This window comes from Petromyzon marinus, chromosome 4 (genome assembly GCF_048934315.1).
Source record: "Petromyzon marinus isolate PM22_M1 ecotype Great Lakes invasive population chromosome 4, UKy_Petmar_22M1.pri1.0, whole genome shotgun sequence".
In the NCBI taxonomy this organism is placed as follows: domain Eukaryota; kingdom Metazoa; phylum Chordata; class Hyperoartia; order Petromyzontiformes; family Petromyzontidae; genus Petromyzon; species Petromyzon marinus.
Genome location: NC_133670.1, coordinates 9,570,908 through 9,590,583, shown reverse-complemented (window position 1 = coordinate 9,590,583; position 19,676 = coordinate 9,570,908). Strand labels below are relative to the sequence as shown.

The following is a 19,676-nucleotide window of genomic DNA, read 5'->3' as shown; positions in this document are numbered from 1 at the left end:
ACTGGGCTGGTTAGAATTACAGTACAGTAATACAAATAAATATGGGGTTGAGCGGTGGCTCAGTTGTTTACGCACATCGTGATGAACCCAGCGACCCGTGGTCAATTCCCAGCCATAGATAAAACTAGTGGCAAGTGATATCTGAACAGATCCTGCACCCCAACCCCCTGAACAAACCACATTGACCAGCACGATGGAGTATGGTCAAATAACCCCATGCACAACATGGCAGGAGAGGCCTTCATCCAGCAGTGGCTTAATAATGAAAACGTACATTTTATGTCTGGGCTGCGACACACAAACTTATCATACATAAAAAAAAACATGCTTGTGGTTGGGGAGGACAATATTAAAACCCAGGATCTGAGCAGTGCTGTCTCAGTGTTCTAACATGCACATTAATCCACTAAGGCAGCTGGTCACCTTGATAGAATGTGTACATCCTGACAGGTAACACTGAGTCAGTAAAGTGGACCTCGGACAGTAGAGAAAATAAATCTCTGACGATGTCCATGTTAAGCACATAGCATCCTAATGTGCAGTCAACAATGCACACACACACCACTGCAGTGGCTCTCTGGCATGGGGACCAGCAAGTCTGCATTTGGCTGTTTACACTGTGGAGTGAAATAATTCCAACTCAAATATTATGGCTGCATTAGTGCAGTCCTGTAATTAGAGCAATGATTTATCCATTCGTCATATCAATACAGCCACAAAATATAAAACAATGCTGAATCTTTCTCAACTAGAATGAACTGAATATGCCGATAAGTCGACAGAAAAATGCATATCAATAGTTTGGGGGTGGGGGGGGGTTCGTCCACAGAAGTCCAACACATGTTAACATGGTTGCTTTTTTGGTGCAGTTATTGGTGACTGGGCTGAAATTATTAACTTGCTACATTTGAGCTCCGAGTATATTCGCGAACGGCGATCCAGACTTAAACCCAGAACCTCAGTCGTGCTGACTCATTTTCTCAGACACGGTATTCATCCCCCGAGCCACCAGCCGGGCATCTCAACAAGACCAATCTTTAGGATGGTCTTCGTTGTTTATGATGTTCGTCCATTTTCCTTTTTTGGGGAGGATTTTTCATGTGGGAGAACACCAGAATAGTCAAAGAAAACCTCAATATACAGTGGGGAGAAAAAAACCTCTCTGCTATAAAGATAACCTGTCACACCTACTTGCCTCACAATCTGTTATGTGCTCTTTGTTGCCATGCAGGTGTATGTCTCACATGTATCATGACTCCATTTCAGAATGATCCCCCAACTCCATAAAAAAAAAAATCTCTGGAAGAGAAAAAAAAACCACGCACACAAAAGTTGATTCCCTGTACACCTGATTAGGACAATCTTTCAATGCAGCGCAACATGTACAACCAAGAAAATGGCAAAGTGGTCAATCTCTACAAAGGTGTTATTATCGTTTTAGGCGTTTCTGCACGTACTATGGCATGGTTGGGCACCCGTGCCTTCAAGTGTTGCACCGTGGGACATGTACAGCACTGTAGTTGGTGTTCACCGTCTGGACCAGATGGCACTGGCGTGGGAGCGGTTCACGACCGTGCACCGAGGAGCCGGGAGCTTGCCCGTACACTTGACAGTCATGGCGTAGCATCAATCAGAGTGACGGGTCAAGCTGCACGCCTCGTACCAATTGTGATGTCGTGCCGGGTTTGAGAAACGGGCTTGAGCATATTTTGCCCGTGATCCCGTGTGTTCTTCTTCACACGTGTTTTATGCGTGCATGTTGAACGTATTTCACACCATACGTAGCCAAACGTGCTAATCGGAGGTGCGGGGGAAGGACAACAAACTGAACACCAAAAGGAGTTCGAATAAAATGCGTTTTTAAGCTATGTTTAAAAGCGCTTAGCTCCAGTGGTTTTATAATATCGAAAGAGCATTCCAGACGGCCGCAGAAGCGCATCTGAAGCGTGCGATGCAGTAACTATCTTTGTTTAATGGTTATCCAAAATCCCCTGCGAGGATGACCAGAGTTTGCGTGATGGTTTATGCTCCTTGACGAGGTCAGCAAGGTGGTATGGCTCATTTGTGGCAAGCACTTTGTGTGTAATGAGGGCGACCTTACATATACATGTGTGTGTAAGTATCGCACAATGATAACATAGTGGTCATATAAGTACCCCAGCTAGTGCTGTGATTATTTCTAATATTCATAATAACTTACAGCCCTTTGGCAACATTTTTTCGTATGAAGGCCTCCACATTCCACATCGGTCATGGAGGTTGTTTGACCATGCTTCACAACACTAGTTTGTGCAGGTTTGCGAATGCGCAGACCAAACCCGGTTCAGATATGACTTGCCACTGATGTTAGCTGTGGCCAGTAGTCAATCTCAGGTTCAGAGTTCTGTATACCAACCACTTTGCCACCACTCCCCTATAATGGTGTACTAATATCCAATTGCTGTTATAAATGTTCCAATATTCATTGTAGATTGCTTGAGTCATACTCAAACTTTTAAACAACAGACTATCCAATTATTTCTCAGGGAGCTACTGATCTGTGAGTAAGTTTTATAGGCAGTGTATGGTCCGATTACAATGGGTACGGCGAAAACGATCATAGGGCGCCACATGCTACGATGTCGATTCTGGTGTCAAGGTCATTTACAGCAAATTCCTGTAATTTACATTGTTTTGGCGGTTCGCGACTCCTCCTTTTATCCTCGGCACACCGCGGCAGATTGGAAATGTTTCTACGGACCGCAAACCCATGATCCATAGAAGTGGGGAGCTGCAGAGAAACACGAAGGCGAGCTTTTTTGGTTATTTAGCTATTTTATTCTTTTGCATCGGCACAAACTAGTTGTGATGATGTGATTTGTTTAGTAAACATGTTTTTGAAATGTTTTAAACTTGCATATCAAGTCTAAAAATTGCAAAAAGAAATCCTTCAATAGAGCCCCCATATGGCAAATGTGGACCACTTGAGTCTTCGAAAAAATAATAACCTAATATCATGCTAATTTATTGTGGATTAATGTGCCCACTATTCAACTGTAATCTGTAATCCACCCAATTTTTGGGTGGATTACAGGATCCACAATATGCTTCTCCCATATGAATGTGGATTATTGGACTTCTGGTGTATGTAGAATGACGTTGGTGTCACGCTATATATGGCATTCAGCACTTGTGTGTCCCAAGTATCTTCAGCCAGACCAGGTACGGTCCACCCAGTTGGCAGGTTCAGTGAAGACCAGGGTCCGTCTTAAAGGGGCACACACTGCGGTAGCAAGATGTTAACTACCTGGTCTACAGGAGGTCGTGGGTTCGATCCTGACCCTGACGCCTGTATATTATGAGTCTGCATGTTCTCCTTGTGGTCGTGTGGATGTTTCTCCGGGCTCTCCGGTTTTTTTCCTCCACATGTAGAAACATTTCGATTTAAAGCTTTCGTGACTGCAAGGATTCATCTTCTTTGGTTCTTTCGGTAAAGTCACGTAGAATGAGAAGGCCGCTTGTGTTGTGGCCGAAACGTCGTGAGAATATTATTGTGTTATTTTATTTTATCAATTTATTATTTTATTCTCATTCTACGTGACTTTACCAAAAGAACCAAAGAAGATGTAGAAACATGCGTTTTAGAGTAGTTGGCTGTTGTACATTTTCACGTGATAAGCCACTTTGTTGAGCTAACATTTGTGGCCAGGTCGCTTCTGAAAAATAGATATATAGCTCAATGAGCCTTAACTGGTAAGATAAAAAAAATACTTTAGCTTTTATAGTAATGGCATGTCACGCCTTGCTAATAATCAAAGCCGACTTGACTACTGCTCTATGACGAAGAGGAGTCCTGGCGTTGGAATTGTTTTAATGTCGAGGTCACACGTGAGGTGACATTGATGTCATTTAAAACGACCTCAGCCAATGTCGCCCAGCTCTAGTGATAATGGGATAAGTCGGAGTGGGTTGTATTGCAGCTTAAAATAAAATATAATTGTTTCCCTACTCAAACAACTAGAGGGTGGTGCTCATGTTTGTTGATGGCCCTGAGCTAGTGGTGAATATTTTACATTTCTATGGTGTGGTCCAGTCGCTCCCTGGGACAATGATGCTTCATCAATTAATATATAATGAGGTGGAGCTGTAGTACATGGGTTCGAGGGCTCAACTATGAACCAGGTGACCCGAGTTGGATTCCCAGCCATAGCTAACACCAGTGGTGAGTGACAACACAAGCAGTACGTCCAACATCCCCTTCACCAACCCGCACTGATCGGAGAGGTGAAATATAGCAACAAAAACTCCATGACCGACATGGCATTGGGAGACTTTCATTCATTGGTGGTTGGAGAATGATTTGAGTTATTTTTTTATTTCAATACGTATATTTATTTATTGTACCATTTGTATAAGAGCCTCAACTAAAAAGACCTGACATTATTGTTTGCTGGAGCACAAGGAGGCTTAATGGTGTTTCTTTAAGTAGATTCCATTATCCTCCCACCTTCAAGTCACGCGCCTTTCTATGAAGTGACATCGGGGATGTCACTGTATGGTGCCGGCCTGGGAGGGTCGTGGCGTGCGATGTTCCTACGTCGTGGACAGCGCTGGGTGGGTTGCTGTGCGATGCCGGCTTTACTATAACACGGCGTGCGATGCACCGTCATCACGCACACCCCGTAGGTGTGTGTAGTACCAGCCCTAGCGGGGCTTGGGGAGCGCTGGGATAGCGCGGGAACCACGCATAGCGGGCTCCCACGAGGGGGTGTGGGAGAGTGTCAGCCCAGGGACTGGGTTGCCCTGAGCCATGGCACTCTGGTTGACCCCGTAAACACGTAATCTAGAGTGTCCACAGAGAGGGCCCCAGGTGGGGGGGCTAGGGGGTGATCACGTGTCCAGGCAGGGCTCTCGAGAGGGATTGAGAGGGAGCTAGAACGCTCGAGAAGGCGGGCGGGGCCGCGGGCGGAGCCGGCCCCGACTCGGGAGCATATAAGGTGGGTCCCTGAGAGGGACCGGGGTCGCTTCGTTCTACAAGCTGGAAGCTCCAGGTCCTATAAGCTGGAAGATCTACAAGGCATCAGTACGTGGCCGGGACCCGAGTGAGGGTCCGACCCTTCGTAGCTTAAGGATGATGATTCTGCCCATAATGTTTGTATGTTGAACTTCTTTAACACCGTACATAGCAATACGTACAGTGTCAAATTGCACCCCCTACCGTATTTGCGTTGCTAAAAGTTAACCAACAAATTTCTGCTCACAAAAAGCAGGTGTTTACAGATATCTGTGAGCAACATCCATCCTCACCAATTGTGTTCTCTGTGTTGGCGTTGCAGTTAGCATGCCACGCTATGAATCTGGTGACCCGAGTTTGATTCCCGCTCACGGCCAACACCAGTGACGATTATCTGAACTAGTTCTGAGCCTCCCCTAGGTCGACCCAGCCTCAAAGGAGTACCTGGTGTGGTGTGTAAAAACATCGCCACTGGGGAGATAAAGGCGGTCGGGCGTGGTGCTGGCCATCCACCCCCTCGTGTGCCGTGCTGGCCTTCATAAGTGCTCGCTAACAGTACTTGCCCCAACAGTCTGTTAAGGCGATATGGGGGATCTTGGTCCGTGGTCAAACCAGATACCCAGTCCTCTCACCCCTCTGGGAAGGGATGTCATCTGTGTCCACTGGAATAGTTTTGAACAATGTGTGCACGCTATTTAAAATGCATGCTATGTTTAACCATTCTCTTTGTTTATTGCCTTATGACTTTTAAATATAGTACACAGGTTGAAAATTGAATGAAATATTTGTATCATCTAAAACCTGGAAATTGTTTCTATATATTGATCAGGAAAGTTTACACGTTTTAACGTTTTTTTATGAAATGGCACAAAATTTGTACTGGTATAAAAAGTGTACATTGTAGGCACGTAATAATAATTATATTTGTCATGACAATTGGATCAATTCACGTCATAATAATTTATTTTACACTTCATGCAAAGCATATTTCAAATGTTAAATTAACTTCAATTGAATGGGGAAAAACTATCAATAGTACAAATACAAAACATGCATGCGTACTACTATTTGTGCATTATTTCATCCTCATGGTGAGATACAGTGAGGGAAAAAAGTATTTGATCCCCTGCTGATTTTGTACGTTTGCCCACTGACAAAGAAATTATCAGTCTATAAATTTAATGGTAGGTTTATTTGAACAGTGAGAGACAGAATAACAACAACAAAATCCATAAAAATGCATGTCAAAAATGTTATAAATTGATTTGCATTTTAATGAGGGAAATAAGTATTTGACCCCCTCTCAATCAGAAAGATTTCTGGCTCCCAGGTGTCTTTTCTACAGGTAACGAGCTGAGATTAGGAGCACACTCTTAAAGGGAGTGCTCCTAATCTCAGCTTGTTACCTGTATAAAAGAAACCTCTCCACAGAAGCAATCAATCAGATTCCAAACTCTCCTCCATGGCCAAGACCAAAGAGCTCTCCAAGGATGTCAGGGACAAGATTGTAAACCTACACAAGGCTGGAATGGGCTACAAGACCATTGCCAAGCAGCTTGGTGAGAAGGTGACAACTGTTGGTGCGATTATTCGCAAATGGAAGAAACACAAAATAACTGTCAATCTCCCTCGGCCTGGGGCTCCATGCAAGATCTCACCTCGTGGAGTTGCAATGATCATGAGAACGGTGGGAATCAGCCCAGAACTACACGGGAGGATCTAGTCAATGATCTCAAGGCAGCTGGGACCATAGTCACCAAGAAAACAATTGGTAACACACTACGCCGTGAAGGACTGAAATCCTGCAGCGCCCGCAAGGTCCCCCTGCTCAAGATAGCACATATACATGCCCGTCTGAAGTTTGCCAATGAACATCTGAATGATTCAGAGGACAACTAGGTGAAAGTGTTGTGGTCAGATGGGACCAAAATGGAGCTCTTTGGCATCAACTCAACTCGCCGTGTTTGGAGGAGGAGGAATGCTGCCTATGACCCCAAGAACACCATCCCCACCGTCAAACATGGAGGTGGAAACATTATGCTTTGGGGGTGTTTTTCTGCTAAGGGGACAGGACAACTTCACCGCATCAAAGGGACGATGGACGGGGCCATGTACCGTCAAATCTTGGGTGAGAACCTCCTTCCCTCAGCCAGGGCATTGAAAATGGGTCGTGGATGGGTATTCCAGAATGACAATGACCCAAAACACACGGCCAAGGCAACAAAGGAGTGGCTCAAGAAGAAGCACATTAAGGGTCTGGAGTGGCCTAGCCAGTCTCCAGACCTTAATCCCATATAAAATCTGTGGAGGGAGCTGAAGGTTCGAGTTGCCAAACGTCAGCCTCGAAACCTTAATGACTTGGAGAAAATCTGCAAAGAGGAGTGGAACAAAATCCCTCCTGAGAAGTGTGCAAACCTGGTGGCCAACTACATGAAACGTCTGACCTCTGTGATTGCCAACAAGGGTTTTGCCACCAAGTACTAAGTCATCTTTTGCAGAGGGGTCAAATACTTATTTCCCTCATTAAAATGCAAATCAATTTATAACATTTTTGACATGCGTTTTTATGGATTTTTTTTATTGTTATTCTGTCTCTCACTGTTCAAATAAACCTACCATTAAGATTGTAGACTGATCATTTCTTTGTCAGTGGGCAAACGTACAAAATCAGCAGGGGATCAAATACTTTTTTCCCTCACTGTATATATGTATATACTGTGTACAACCGGAAAACAAGATATTTTTTTTATATTTGGGAAAATGTTTAAGCTGCACTGGGATACCTATTTTTTTGTAAAATTGTTTTTGAAGAAATAAATTTAATCTGAAAAGCAATGTAACAATCCACCTAAATCCAAATGCGGTTGTCCCCAAGTTGGGCTGCGTGTCGCGAGATGACGTCAGACGACATGACATGACTCGGTGACATAATGTGGATACATGCTCAAGGCGTCTGATGTTTCTCAGTTCGTTTAAATTCATTGCCAAGTTTTTAGCCAAGCCTTTGATAAATTTGCACGCTTGTCTCTCGGGTCTGTTCCGAATAATAACGCAACAATATAATATACGGTTCACATTGGATCATCTTTACAAGAGTTATAGTGACCCGATGATATAGACAAATGAATATATAGTGAAATCTATGGACAGAGCTAATGCCTTAATGCTTTCGACATTCGTTGTAAAGCATTTAAGTGCATTGCATTGAATCACAACCCAGAATTGTTGCATAAAATCAAATTAATTATTTTTGTTAGTAAAAACCTGATTTGCTTCAAATGTGCTGTTGTCTTAATTCCCAATACACCTGCACTTACAGTGCCAGTGCGTTGACCCAACAGTAAGACGAGTAATGGTGTAGTGCTCATCTCTCAGTCGTCCCGGGCCAGTGCTGGACATGCCACATGCCTTGCTTGCCCAATGATTACATAAGGAAAACCCTACTCACTTCTCACAAAAGCGGTTGTTCATGTTATCAATCCTCGGGGAACGATGTACTGAGTTGAACCTCAACCGGGATTTCAACTCATGCCCTGCATAATGAATCACGCATCACCACAGCACCCAGCTGGATCACTGCTACGACAGTATTCCCATTTGTTGCTCTATTTCTTAAAAGTAAAAATAAGAAGGGCACGTTTTTTTCTTCCAATTAGCATATTTTATTGAAATTTACATGAAAAAAATAAGTGCGTTATCGTTCGTTTTAATTTCGTTCTAATATTTTTTGAAAACTACAACTGTACATTATAAAATACAGTTCTTATGGAGATAAGCAAATAGCAATTGTGTTAAATGAAGCTCTTTTTTCATATTGTGTGCTAATTATTATGCAGGCACCCTACTATTTCATTTCACCTCATATATTATGGTGTTTTCGAGCAGGGTGTAGCTCATGTCATTATCCATTTATACATTATACATTTAGACTGTCAGTGCAAATACTACAGTCATTTGTAAGGTTGCATAATTTTAATAAGATTGGCCTGTATTGCAGAGTATATGCAACGCTTGGTAATGGGAACGCGGTGTATTTTTGCAAATACGACTCCTGTTTTTTTAGGTCAAAAATATTGTTAATTTGACCTTGAAATCTGTAAATTTCAACTAAATTAGTGAATTGAACCAGGTAAAAAAATAGCTCTTCACTTTTTACTATACCATGCATTATTTAAAATGCCTTTACAGGTATTGACACCACGGCAGGCAAATCCCTATCTGAAATTTGACTTTGCTTGCCTTTGTTTTGTATGATGCAATCGATCCGTTGATTCAAAAGGCGTGCCGTTAACAGGTTAATTCGTCAAGGGGATTGATGCGTACCATGCTTGCAGGCAGAATGCTTCTTTACTTTGTTCATTGTAAAGACAAAATACATTTTAAGGGCCTTGACAACATTTCAACATAAGCCCATATTGCTGGATGATCAGGCCGAATTTACCATGTAAGCATCTATATCAAGTCTAGTGATGCTGTTTACAAAAAAAAGTCCGTGTCATAAAATAAAAATAAAGTAAGACACCTATTTCAGAATATATATTTCTTTATAGTTTGTATATTTCCATGTAATGGTATGCACGTGCAGTGCAACAGTAAACGTCATCAGTTCAATGGTCGATGTAGGTTTTTTTTGGTGGGAATGAGTGTTTTGAAATTGGCATGGAGAGTGGACTGCTTAAATCTATATACATATAAAAGGGAAATTTGTGATTATGTGTCTGTTCAAAATGTTTAGCGTACTTCCCGACATGCAACAAACTTGAAATTTGCCATGTGGGTACTTTCCAGACTGTACAGCATGCAAAAATTAAAAAAATACACTTTTGTATTTTTTTTTGGGGGGGGGGGGTGTGCAATAATGCATATATTTTGCACGCCAAGTGAGGTGTGACGTCACATCTGTCATGTCACCCGCGCATCTGGAAGCGTAACGCGGTGTTCCTGCTCATGTCACGCATCCACCCCCAACCCTCCGCGAGTAAAGTGCCATACAAATGTGTTGCAGGTCTAAGGCGTTCTTCGCGCAGCATTGCTTTATTATTTCTGTCGTTTACTGCCGTACGCACCCTGAAAGTTGTGTGTCTGTCTGCAGCAAGCGCGTGTATGTGTACCTATGGACGCACGTGTGTGTGTGTGGGGGGAGCGGTAGTGTAGTGGTTAGCGTGCTGTCTGTGTGTTTGTGTCTGTGTGTGTGTCTGTGTGTCTGTGTGTGTGTGGGGGGAGCGGTAGCGTAGCGGTTAGCGTGCTGTCTGTGTGTTTGTGTCTGTGTGTCTGTGTGTGTGTGTGGGGGGAGCGGTAGTGTAGCGGTTAGCGCTACGCTGCGCTACGAACCCAGCGACCCGAGTTCGATTCCCGTTAGACGGCCACCACCGGTGACGATTATCTGAACCGGTCCTGGGTCTCCCCTAGGTCGACTCAGCCTCAAACGAGTAACTGGTGTGGTGTGTGAACATCGCCACTGGGGAGACAAATGTGAATCCAAGTCCCGGGCGAAGCTGGGTAGCAAAGCTAGTCAGATATAAATTAAAGTGTCAGACTTGTCCAGACTGTCCTCCCCACGAGGGCCCGTTGTACGTGGGTGACATCCACGGATCGTTGTGGAATCTGAGCGGTTCCAAGCCAACGTACTTCAGAATTGTCAACCCACAGTGGGCTCATGTTTGCTCACATAACGCATTTCTTGTCCTGATGCATCCAGTGTGCCAGATGTGGAGGCTGATGAAATTGAATGTGGGGATTGATGCAAAAAAATGGCTCATTCGGGAGATTAGATTCTGGCCTGATTATGGGAGCAAACAGCAGTTTTATAGCTGATGTTCAGCGGCTTTGCCTCTACTTGTTCGACAGAAAAAAAAACATGCAGAGCAATACAGTTGTGTGCAAAAATGTGTTTATGCATTCCCAGACACTTAGTTGCACAGTGCAAATTGCCCATCAGTGTGCATTTCCCACCCTCATATACCCAGGAAGGTTTACAGTATATGCAGTGTTTATATTCGTGGTCATTTATTAATATGCAATATATTATACTATAGTATTATTTGATTGTAAAATACAACTGTATAAATGTGCCCATTGCTTAGTGTGCTGTTTTTTTTCCCCTTGGTGTAAAAAAACGGTACACAAATCCCTTTTCATGCCTTTCGTTACAGTGTGTTGTAAGACATGCAATTTCCTCCCCTGGATTTCCATGAAAAGTACAAATGATAATGGTAGCGTGTGAAGCTGTATTTCTGATATGCTGTCTGATAGCAGTCACACGGCAGCGGCTTTCGGATATTTAAGTTGTGCTCCTGCTGTGTTCCACTTGATGTAATTATTGTTTACAGTATGGGCTGTAGATGCAGTGGTGGAGAGTGGTTACCGCTAACTGTGTGCATGCAACGATGAACAAATTGACTTGCAGGAGCAGGGTGAGCACCACACATGCCGATCTGCTGGCTCAATGCGAATGAATGAATGAACTTTAAAGGTCACACCTGGCTGTGGCAAACAGCTCGCCAATGGTTTAGTTAATGGAACCAATTTTTAAATGTCCCTTTTTGTAGAGTATTTTTTTATATATATAAAGGATCGCTGATAAGGTTGGAGCCATGAGGTTGGGGTAGTGTGTGTGTGTATGGGGGTGGGGGAATGGTAATGGAAAAGAATAGAGTGATAGAGTAGCTACACAATCATTCCGTCTCCGGCTATTACTATCCATCACGCCAATGAGTCCTTTGCATTAATCAGAAACGGGGCAGCCATCGCTCAGATATTCCATTTGTCTATCATTGTGCGCGCTCACTGAGTCGTGAACCTTGACTGTTAATCGAGAGCACCCACCTCTTCCTCCGGGGCACCACCAACCCCAAGGTTACAGCTGGAAAGTCTTCTCCCCACCACCACCCACCCCTTACCAGCAGCCACTCGAGAGACATACTCTTTGGGCCTTTCGGTAAAGTCACGGAGATAGGTTCAAAGGATATAATACAAATAACCAACAAAAAACTAAGGAGGTTTCGATCGCAACGCAAGCGGTCGTCATCAGTCTTTGCGATCGAAACGTCGTAGTTTTTTTATTATTATTTTCTTTGAAACCATCTACGCGACTTTACCGAAAGACCCGACGAATGTGAATTCCCGCAGTCACGAAGGCTTTAAGTCAAGGAGGGAGGAGACACTTAAGGGGCCATCCATTGAGTAGGTACGCAAAAAAAATATTGAAATATTGTCAAAACTTGAGCCTTCTTTTACTCCCTGTACGCACGCGGATTTTTTATACCCCCCCCCCCACCTGAGTACACCTGACGCACCCCCCCCCCCTGAGTACACCTGACGCACCCCCCCCCCCACCTGAGTACACCTGACACCCCCCCCACCTGAGTACACCTGACGCACCCCCCCCCCCCACCTGAGTACACCTGACGCACCCCCCCCACCTGAGTACACCTGACGCACCCCCCCCCCACCACCTGAGTACACCTGACGCACCCCCCCCCCACCTGAGTACACCTGACGCCCCCCCCACCTGAGTACACCTGACGCCCCCCCCCCCACCTGAGTACACCTGACGCCCCCCCCACCTGAGTACACCTGACCCCCCCCCCCCACCTGAGTACACCTGACGCCCCCCCCACCCACCTGAGTACACCTGACGCCCCCCCCACCTGAGTACACCTGACCCCCCCCCCCCACCTGAGTACACCTGACGCACCCCCCCCCCCACCACCTGAGTACACCTGACGCACCCCCCCCCCACCTGAGTACACCTGACGCCCCCCCCACCCACCTGAGTACACCTGACGCCCCCCCCACCTGAGTACACCTGACGCCCCCCCCCCCCACCTGAGTACACCTGACGCCCCCCCCACCTGAGTACACCTGACCCCCCCCCCCCACCTGAGTACACCTGACGCCCCCCCCACCCACCTGAGTACACCTGACGCCCCCCCCACCTGAGTACACCTGACCCCCCCCCCCCCCACCTGAGTACACCTGACGCACCCCCCCCCCACCACCTGAGTACACCTGACGCACCCCCCCCCCACCTGAGTACACCTGACGCCCCCCCCCCCACCTGAGTACACCTGACGCCCCCCCCCCTGAGTACACCTGACCCCCCCCCCCCCACCTGAGTACACCTGACGCCCCCCCCACCCACCTGAGTACACCTGACCCCCCCCCCCACCTGAGTACACCTGACCCCCCCCCCCCACCTGAGTACACCTGACGCCCCCCCCACCCACCTGAGTACACCTGACGCACCCCCCCCCACCTGAGTACACCTGACGCACCCCCCCCCCCACCACCTGAGTACACCTGACGCACCCCCCCCCCACCTGAGTACACCTGACGCCCCCCCCACCCACCTGAGTACACCTGACGCACCCCCCCCCCACCTGAGTACACCTGACGCCCCCCCCACCCACCTGAGTACACCTGACCCCCCCCCCCCCACCTGAGTACACCTGACGCCCCCCCCCCCACCTGAGTACACCTGACGCACCCCCCCCCACCTGAGTACACCTGACCCCCCCCCCCCCACCTGAGTACACCTGACGCCCCCCACCTGAGTACACCTGACGCACCCCCCACCTGAGTACACCTGACGCCCCCCCCCCCACCTGAGTACACCTGACGCACCCCCCACCTGAGTACACCTGACGCCCCCCCCCCACCTGAGTACACCTGACCCCCCCCCCCACCTGAGTACACCTGACGCACCCCCCCCCCCCCACCTGAGTACACCTGACGCCCCCCCCCCACCTGAGTACACCTGACCCCCCCCCCCACCTGAGTACACCTGACGCCCCCCCCCCACCTGAGTACACCTGACGCACCCCCCCACCCCCCCGAATCCTATAGAACGGCCGACATTAAATCCACACGTAGAAACGATCAAGGATGAATAATATTCACGTGTTTAAGCAAACAGATAGTCCACCGCCGGACTATCTAACTCATTTGAAGGCCAACGTAGACAAATTATTATTATCGAGGCTTCACCCCCCCTATGCGGACATTGTCAGTAGACCCCCCGCCCCCCATACGCAAGCGTGCGCATTTGGGTTACCCCCCCCCACCCACCGCTCCTCCCCCCTCCATGCGTGCGCACTAAATGGATGTGGCCCCCCCTTACAGCGCTGGCTGGCCGAGCGGCGTCGGCTCTCTCTCTCACTCGACGCTCGCCAGCGCCGCTGATGGGGTGCGCCGCGTCCCGCCTTCGACTCTGACAGCCGAAGGAAGCCCCCCCCCTTCCACCCACCTCGTTATTCTGCCCCCCACCCCACCCCCCCGAGTGGCGGGTTTGGACGATTACGACTTTTATCAGCTGCTTCCATCAACGATGTCGCGCCCTTCGTCCCCCGCGTGAAACAGCCCGGATGCTAATCCTCTTTTGCGAGTTGCATCGGCGAGCGGGCGTGCGTGCGGGCAGAGCGAGCAGGCATTGGCAGGGGAGGCAGGCAGGGCAGGCAGACGGACGACGTGCAGGGGGACAGGCACACGCACAGGCACGCACGCTCCATCCTGCCCCAGAGGTGTGGGGGGGGGGGGAGAGACTCACGCGCGCAGGAAGAAGCCTGCCAAGGACGGTCAGCGGTGCAGCTCCACGTCTTAACATCTGAGCGTGGACACCATCGATTTTATGAAAAGGTCAACTCTCACCATGGAGTCTCCCACGAAGGAGATCGAGGAGTTTGAGAGCAGTTCCCTCAAGTACTTGCAGCCGGAGCAAATTGAGAAGATCTGGCTGCGACTCCGTGGGCTGTAAGTAGATCGCACTCTTTCCACCCGGACCGCTGCTGTAATTGTGCTTTAGCCACGGTTGACATGTCTAACTCACAATGGCAAATTTGGCTGGATGATGAAATCACGAACAGATAATGTAAATTGTAATGTATTATTCCATTGCAGCTTTGCCAATTAGATCGTGATGCAAATACATGTAAACTTGTAACAATTGCTTGCTAAAAAAATAGAAGAATATATGGTATAATGCACACTTTATTGTCATGAAGTATTTTGTTTACGTTTGTTTGCTCTTATAATTCAAATATATGCAACATGCCCACGTGAAAATATTAACCATTGAATATTGAAATCCATGAGCATAAAAAGCTGTGTTGTTTGCATTACCATTGGAAATATATTGCAAATATATTTATAGTTCCTTGCATAGTATTTAAATTTGTGCACTTTAGTAATTATATGCGGGTGTATAATATACAGTTTGTGTATTCACGTTATTTTTTTTTAACAGGAAGTGGCTTGCATTACTTTGAGTATTAAGAACGTACATATACGATAATGTACAAATTTATCATTTGTATAATGTTATGGAAATCATTGTTCCATAGCATTGTGTACATAGCGACTGAAGTACCTTAATATTAAATTAGAACACCCAATGTTCTTTCAACATATTTTTTTATAATTGTTTTACATTTTTATTTGCTCAGATATTACTACAAAATAACTTTCAGTATCGGAAACTGAACGTGCAAAAAATTATTATATTAAGCAATTCGTTGTCGATGCACTTTACCATGTATACTGAAAAATAAATATATATTCAGATCATATAACTGTTGCCATGAATAGGGAGATGTGTTATAGGCTAGGGTTAATGCGCTTGGCTAATGCCGCTATAAGAAATGCAATTCTGCACACTGAAATCCCTGTTTGCACTCTCATTTCACAGCTGAGTGATTTGGTAAAAATCCCAGGACACAATTTTCACATTTTGAATTTCACACACTTTTAACATTCCAATCATATATACCCTTGCGATGTAATTCTTTCCATGCCGAGGTTTCATTCAGTTATTTGCTCTTCATGGTATCCGAGCTGCCTCAGCAACCCTCATCTGAACTCTTTATAAACAATCAATGAGGACCATTTTACATAATTAATTTTAAGTGACCATAAACTAAGCTGACTGATGCCAATTTCAAAAAGCCTTCGCTCAGTTTTTTTTTACTTAAGATATTTAAATAAAAATATCCGGGGTGAAGTTTGTAAGTATACATATTTGCATGTAAATATATTTGAATAACTATCTCATTGCTACATGAAAATATGGGAAATATGCAACTCTTATGTTCAATTCCTGCACTATTACATTCGTCTACTTATATCAGGTGAATAAAAACATATTTGTTTTGTTATATAAATATTCCTCACTGCCTACATCTCTATCAGTGGTCAGATGGTTTTTCTATCTTCTTTGGTTCTTTCGGTAAAGTCACGTAGAATGAGAATAAAATAATAAATTGATAAAATAAAATAACACAATAATATTCTCACGACGTTTCGGCCACAACACAAGCGGCCTTCATCAGGTGAAGGGGCGAGACTGTCTGGTAGGACAGCGCTGGAGTGAAAGAGCCACGTTCAGATCACGGCCTATGTTTATAATATTTGCTATACTTTTTCTGATATTTGTAGTTATGTATATCAATGAGTACCACAAACTTATTTTTGTCATCTCGTATTTGTACATTTGTTTTCTATACATTACGACGTCCATGAACGATATTCATTTTTTGTTTTCAATCAGGCCCTTTTGCAAGAGGAAAATTGCTTGAAAAATATGTAATATTTGCCCACAGCTTAATATATCTGCCATTTGTGGGAATACAAAAGCATGTTTAAACTTTAAAACATAGCCAAATCAAACAAGAAAATGAACAGCATTAGAGGGCCGAGAACACAGAGTCCAGAAGTAGGTGATGGGCACGATAAATGGGTGTTTGCTCTCACATCTAAATGGGTGGCAGTCAGGGGCTACTGTCACCCTGCCCCTTCAGAGAGAGATGGGATGCACAGTGACCACCCTTTGCTTTGTTTATTCCCCTTGAGAGCCCAGAAATTGGTGAAACCCCCTTTTCATCCCCAGCTGCAATCAGGCCCCAGATGAATTGTTTATCTTGTCTGTGTGCTTGTGGCCAAGAATAGGATTTAGGATTGAGCCACCTGCTCCCATGCCATTCCGCCTTGCACTCCCTCACCACTGATTAATAAATATCAGCCCTTCACTGACCCAAAAGATGCAAAACATGCAGCACGGCACAGTGGCTTTGGAGAATGTCCTTCGTGAAAGTATTCCCCGCCCCTTTTATGAGCTCAACAGCCACGAACTTGATTGGCAATTTCAATTATCTTTTTGTTTCGAGCTGTGTTTCGCATGCAATTAATTTGCAAGCCTCATGACTCATTTTGAAAAGATGTATGAGTACAGAATGACCTGCTCACTCGTGCATTAGTAACACTTTTTATCCGGCACACTTTCAAAATCACTTGTCTCTAAACATCACAGAATTTCCACATTAGCAAGGTGACAGAACTTTCATGCTGTTTTTCTTTGACCGACATCAAAGGCCGACAATTGTAGTTTTGAAAAATGACTATCATTATTTTACATTCATCAGTAATGTCATTTACCACATATAGATGGATACATGTATATATGTATAATGTAAACTATGCATATCTATATGACCTTCAAATAACTATCAAATCATACTTGTACCATCACGCTCACATAAGGTCAAAAGTCTCGAAGCTGTATCCAGTCATAGAAGTCAAACCAGCAGGTATTTACTCATAAAGTCTTTTTCAATGTCTCAGTTGCTACCAATTCCCCATGTGTGAATGCCTGAATGAGAAATCTAACACAAAAAGGTAAAATTGCATATACTTAAATGTGAATTTTGTATTTCGCTCATTTTTTTAACAGCGTACATTTTGACCTGTTTTTTTTCTTGCAGGCGAAAATATAAGAAGACATCACAGAGGTGAGGTTAAGGGCATTGGGTTAAATTGTACGGCGAATAAAAATAAAGATTTCACACATCTGTGCATGAATGCATTCTTTCATTGTCGTCAAGGTACACGATTTGTATTGAAAGGAGCCACCATGGCACCTTCTTGGCACGATGAGCGTGGTGCACTGCGGTGTTGTGCGAACAATGATGAATGGCTTACGCAACAATGGAATTTCTCTTGTCATTTGTCAGGACATCTAAGAATCAATGACATAGGAGTTCGCTAACAATATCGTACGCATTCCATGGCACTCCGGAACGTGTGCTTTCTTGATGCCGTTTCTTAAATCGTTCACATGGAAACTTTGTGACGTGCCTGCGTGCTCGATATGTAAATGTCTCATTCACTGTCTTTTTCGGCAACAGCTCAGCTCAAATAAACAATCTCAGTGAGGTAGACACGATGACCCTAGCGGTGTTTTTATGAGATATGAATGTCACGTCTTTGTCTTTGCCCTTTGCATTGTTATTTACCACATTTGATCTGCAACTAACATGCCCTTTGGGTTGATATTATCAGAAATTCTATCTACCCTGGTGTTAAAAGGAGGCAAGGTCAGTGGGGTATTGCATTACGCACGTGTCAGGATTACCATTGACCACCCAGCACTTAAAGGAATAAAGTGATAAGGTGATACATCACACTCAGAACACATTTAAAATGAGACGTTATTTATTTACATCCCCGAAAACATTTTTTTTGTCAAAAAGATGTAGATTAAAAAAATGTATATGCATAAATATTCAATATCTTCGTTCATCTAAGTTCAGTGTCAAGAGCACTAAGCTTTGGCTTGACTCATTGAATTTTGGCGAATCTGTAACAATAGTATGGCCCTTCCATTATAGCACGAAATTATACCCAAACACATATCGTAATTCGGCACCGATCATTTTAATTACCGTGACAAGCAATGCAATGAAGAAACACATATTTTAATACTATTCTTGTCAGGGGTCAAATGAGTCTGGAGTACCACTTTGTGGAAAATCACCAGGGCGCCTGTCATACGAATGTGAATCGGCCACTCCCGATGCAGGGCTGCCAAAGAGAATGAGCAGCACCTCTCATTTGATCACGGAGGCATTTTGCATTTGTAGAACATCCGATTAGCGCAGTTGGCTACGTACGGTGCGAAAGAAGTTCAACATACATCCATATTACAGTCGAGTGTGTATATTAGTAAATGGTCCATACGTCTGCAGAATTATTGAATGGAAGTGAGATTCAACCCTTGAAACCTTCGTAATCTGCGTAATTTACAAGCATGGCAACCACCTGGTTATCCAGGTGCCCAATACATAGCATACTAGTTAACTGTGGGTGTCAGGTGTGGAAATGCGCATGCCAACTTTCCGAGACGTGGCGAGATTCAGTAAGAGTCTCAAGGGTTCATAACGTAAGCTGTGCCCTTCAGATAGGCACGTGTAAAAGTATGCACTGGGCTCCGATAAGGCTGCCTGCAGTGTGACCCCGCAAGGAGAGGAATGTTTCCTGTAAGCATTTGCCAAGGTCAATGGGAGGAGAGAAAAACAACATTCAGATTTATTATTTCAATGTTCTGTGCTCTACATTGAATATAATTCATTTCAAAAGTGTCTCTATATTATACACGGTTTATACAAACAAAAAGAGCTTGCTCGAAAAATACGAATGTAAACCTACGGTCAAGTTGTAATTGTTATATTAAACAAAATACTCTATTTAAAAAAATATATATAGAGAGAAATACCATAAGCATGTAATTTTGCTTGTTTTCTTCACTCTCCATTGATATTTATTTTCTAATTAAATGCTTAATAGATTTAAAACAAGTGTTTTTTTTTTAAATCTCTGTAATATTTAGTTAATATTTTACATTTCACGTTGTTCT

The 19,676-nt window shown here is 44.8% G+C and overlaps 1 protein-coding gene across 5 annotated transcripts in view; it reads left to right on the top strand.

Moving 5' to 3' along the window:
* The window catches only part of LOC116938758 (dual specificity calcium/calmodulin-dependent 3',5'-cyclic nucleotide phosphodiesterase 1A), a 226,388-nt gene that overhangs the window by 79,492 nt on the left and 127,220 nt on the right, over positions 1–19,676 (top strand). Inside the window, exons 1-2 of one of the 5 annotated variants that reach the window (XM_032946345.2) lie at positions 14,155–14,743; positions 17,746–17,772. The exons of the other annotated variants lie outside the window; for them this stretch is intronic. Coding sequence (XP_032802236.1) covers positions 14,622–14,743; positions 17,746–17,772 — 149 coding nt within the window. The 5' untranslated portion in view covers positions 14,155–14,621. Of the gene's footprint in view, positions 1–14,154; positions 14,744–17,745; positions 17,773–19,676 lie in introns of those variants that run through there. 5 annotated transcript variants of the gene reach the window in all.